At 41.9% G+C, this 4473-nt stretch overlaps 1 protein-coding gene across 1 annotated transcript in view; it reads right to left on the bottom strand.

Annotated features, from left to right (window-relative positions):
* The window catches only part of tmprss15 (transmembrane serine protease 15), a 30840-nt gene extending 26647 nt beyond the window's left edge, over nt 1–4193 (bottom strand). The window contains exons 1-3 of the mRNA XM_036588831.1: nt 3908–4193; nt 1470–1609; nt 46–113 (exon numbers count right to left, since the gene is read on the bottom strand). Coding sequence (XP_036444724.1) covers nt 46–113; nt 1470–1609; nt 3908–4025 — 326 coding nt within the window. The 5' untranslated portion in view covers nt 4026–4193. The remainder of the gene's footprint in view (nt 1–45; nt 114–1469; nt 1610–3907) is intronic.
* Nucleotides 4194–4473: the final 280 nt, after the last annotated feature.

Below are 4473 nucleotides of genomic sequence, written 5' to 3'. Positions count from 1 at the left end.
GATTTTTTGCCTTCACTTTAAGAGATGTTACACATCAGGCCTTACCTGAACTCGGTCACTCTGCAGCTTCTGAACTGATCTTTGAGGGAACTGCGGCCAAAAGCTTCAGAGATCTGACAAAACAGCAGCCAGAAGAGGAAGGTTTAGACCAGGCGTGTCAAACTGAGTTCCTTCCAGGCCGCAGCTCTGCAGACCTAAGCGTTCTGCCTCATTAAACACTCAGTCAACTCATCAGCTCATCAGCCAGGCTGCTATGAGTGTTAGCAGCAGATCTTGACCATACTGGACCCTGGGCACAAATGTTTGGTGAGCTCCTACAAGGCTACCTTTTTGATGGTCAGGGAATTGTTTACAATATCACAGCAGGTTACAGGAGGGCTGTGCAGCACCATGATGGCAGCACACTGACTGCAGTGTTGGGCAGGTCACCACTTTAAGAACTTTTCTCCAATCGAGACAAAACAATAGGACTATTACGCCCACATTAATGAGAATGCAGGACAGCACAAACCCAATAACCAACGCCACACTCTCTCTCGCTCTTTTGCCAGATGACTCTGGTTCTGCAGACTCTTTATTCCAATGCTTAGAATTCATTAACCACTGGATGTGCCAAAACTTTCTAAAACTTAACGAAGACAAAACAGAGGTCATTTCATTGGGTGTGAAAGAGGAAAGACCAATGCGTGAAATACAGGGGCCTAATTAAGCTCTTGAGCCCCCTGAACGTCTCAAAATCAAAATTCTAGGGGGTCCCTGAAAATGAGCTGATTGTGATGTTCTGCTGTCTGTTAGACAAAAACAGACACTCAAATCCAGATTCAGTGAAGCTGATTGTTTATCTGCTTCACCCACAATCAGCTTCTGTCTCTGATGTTCTTAACTAACTAGAACTGCAGCACTGCTCTGCCTCAGGGTGGCGCTGTAGCAGACTGGTTCACCCAGTTGGTCCTTCATAGTCTAGAAACTGTAACTCTGCCCAGACTCCTCTGAAAAACTTTACAATGTGCCTCAAACTCCGGAGTGTTCCAATTTAAGTTGTGTTGATCCAAGTCCGTTAGCAACACCCTACTAACCATGTGGGGGACCATAGGAACAACCTAGAAACCACCTGGGATACCATAGCAACCACCAACCAACATCCTAGCACCCATGAGGGAACTGCACTGTTCTATTTTAAATATTCAGCTGCAGAAACTGTGTTTAGCCCTTTTCGCTTGTTATTTTACCAGGAGTGCCCAAACTTTTGCATACAACTGTAGATTCCATGAACTTTTATTTTAAAATCATGAATGATGTAATTGCTTGTAGAGTTACTTTAACACTTTATACTGAAAAACATATATATTTTGTTTGTGTGCTCCACATAAAATCTATCAGCGAAATTACAGCGAAACGAAAGTTTAGTTTTGAACTCAGTACGTTTTAAAAATGCACAAATTCCAGGATAAAGTAAAGAGATGATTCACCAGCAGTTCCGAGTCGAAGGCCAGCGCTTTGAACTCCATGCTGCTTTTGTTTCGGAGCTCCTCGGTGAAAACAGCTCCTTCTGAAATGGTCAGACTTCCACTAAGTGTGGAGTTGGGGGTCACTGCTTCATCCTGATTGGCTGAAAAATGAAATTTTAGGATCTGTAAATGTTTCCTAAAGAACTTCTGTACATGTAGGTACAGTTTAAACATGTCAAATTACTCCTCACTGATTTGGATTCCAAGCCAAACCTGCTTTCCACTCACAGGAGGATTCACCAAATGAGGAATTTGATTTGGAAAATGAAATTAAATTTAGTGTTGGTTAAATCTGCCGATCTGAAATCCTGCTGAGCTTCTTCCACATCATGTTCTCCTACAGCAGTAGTTAAAAGGTTTATGGAGAAAATTACTGTCAGAGCTTTTCAGGGGTTATTTTTGTTATGATTGTTTGTTATGATTCACTACCGGCGTATGAAAATAAAGGAAAATGGCTCACATCACACAAATGGGTTATGAATCAGTGAACGTTACTGCGTCACCATTGGCTCTTTGTCGTAAATCTTGCATTTTATGAAGCTGGTCCACTGGGAGAAGAGCAGAGGCTGATTTGAGGTGTGTTATAAGGTTGGAATTGATGTAAATGCAACATCTGTATTGTTTAATTCAAAGTATCTGAGTTGAATATAACTGATTACATTGCTTGGTACCACATGACGAGCGTTTTAAGGCTGAACTGATGAGCCAGTTTGTTCAGTGTAGGCCTCCATACTTGGAGTGAAAAGCAGTAAACATTTAACAAGGAAATAAGTGTTTAATATTAAAGAGAACCCAGACTGTTAAGACATATAGGCCGCAAAATGGTGTCCATGTCCTCTACCATTCAAATATATTGTATAAACCAAGCAAAATACTTATTATTACTAAATTATTATTACTAATACTAAAATATTTATTATTAAAAATAAACAAAACTCTTTCACCAGTGGGCTGCCATTTTTGTTGCCGCATCAATTGGTCGCAGTAAGTTAAATATCTCATTTAACTCTAAAGCCGTGTCCCAATTCTGGGCTGCGTCCTTCGGAGGCTGCATTTGAAGGCCGATTGCGTCACAGTGGCGCGACTAGCCTGTCCCTTTTCAAAGGCTCCTTCATAAGCAGTCGAGAAATGTGTCCTTCTTTTCCATGGAAAATCCAACGGGTGGATCCTTCGCCAGCCAACATAACCTAAAGTTCACTGCGTGACAGTGAGGACTCGAGAACATGGTGGCATCAGCAGAGGAGCGAACGGCGGCTGAGGAGACACTTTAAACATAAGCCAAATATTTAAAAATACAAACGTTAAAAGAAAGCAAATGTGGTCTGAAGCGAAATGTATGCTAATGTTTCGCTTTGTTTTCGAGAGCAAGAGCAGACAGAGAGATGACTGTGGTGGGATCTCCAGCTCTAATAAATGAAAAAATTAAAAACTAAAATCAGTTTCTGGCTCCATCTTTAAAGAATTTTAAAAGAAAACGGAGCGGCGTTTTGTGATGCAGGCAGGAACACCAGTGCTGTGATACAAACAGGAAATCCCCCATAGAGCAGACTGTCTCATTTCGGTTCATTTCAAAGAACACGGCCTACGAAGGCATGTCCTTTGAAGACTGCTTAGACCACGTGCTTCGAACGATGCAGCCCCTGAATCGGGACACAGTTTGTTATATCATTCGGCCTTTCCAACTTTAGCTAGAGGCTGACATTACTCAGGAGAAGCACTACACTCCACTACAACCAAAGTCAAAATCAGGTTTATTTATATGGCGCTTTTTACAGCAGGTGCTGTCACAAAGCAGCTGTACAGATAATTCAGGCTCCATGAGTGTCGCCAAGAAAAGCTCCCTAAGAGCAAGAGGAGTAAACCTCGAGAGAAACCAAGACTCAACAGGGGAACCCATCCTCCTGTGGACCACACTGGATAGCAAAACAATAACACAAGAGTAAAATGAACAGAGTTTATGACTAATATTATAATTAACTCTATTGATTAAAACATTGAATATAGAGGAAAGGAAAAACGAACCAGCCGGTCACTGGGTGGACGGAAGTATTGAGATTATCCAGTGATGATCGATGACTACTAGAGGCCTATCAGAGTAAAACCATATGACATCATCACAGTGACAGTGGTGGAGGAATTTTGCCTGTTTGTCATGTATTTTTACAATAAAAAACATTCCCATATGGATTATATGGCATATTTTAATAGTACTGGACATGGCCACTGTTTTAAGGCCTACAAGTTCCCTTTAAGAACCGAACAGGTACAGTGTCCAGTCGCTGTATGACGGAACAGAGAGCGAATGCAATCACAAAGATAAGCAGGATAAAAACACAATGAATGGCAGATACACTCGGAATAAATCAGTGTGGTGAAAGAATAAACAAACAAGTTCTTACCGGGATGGAGAGCCAGCCAGGAGACGACGATCAGGCCAATACATACAACCAACAGCAGAGCGGCCGTGGTGGTCAGGAACACCTCAAACGAAGACCAGCCGCTCTTCCGTCTGCACATTTTCACTCAGCTCTTCAGTGTTTCAGTAATATTGGAGATTAGTTTAAACTCTACAGCAGTGTACGTGATAACCTGCCCTACTGAAGCAGTTTCTCACAGCCGAGCGCTTCCTTCTCACGGCAGATTTAAGGAGCGTCAGTTTACTTCAGCGTCTCTGTTTATCTGTCCGAATGATGGCCGTAAATTTTTATTATTCCACCCCCAATAATAACCAGAGATTAATGAGTAACTGAGTGCTGTTGGTAATCAGTGAAGGGAAAGTGGCGCCGCTGAAGGGGACGAGTGGGAGCAGATCAAGGTTTTTGGACGCCGAAGACGAATTCAAGGACATCAATGACATGAATGAGACAATTCATGTGAAAATTTCCTTCTAAATTTACAAATTTCAAATTTTCTTTCCCAGCTGGGAGAATTGTGTTCATTAGAGGCTCATTTAAAGAAAAGTACT

The sequence above is a fragment of the Colossoma macropomum genome, unplaced genomic scaffold (assembly GCF_904425465.1).
Source record: "Colossoma macropomum unplaced genomic scaffold, Colossoma_macropomum, whole genome shotgun sequence".
NCBI classification, from domain to species: domain Eukaryota; kingdom Metazoa; phylum Chordata; class Actinopteri; order Characiformes; family Serrasalmidae; genus Colossoma; species Colossoma macropomum.
This window is presented reverse-complemented; position numbering and strand designations above follow the sequence as displayed.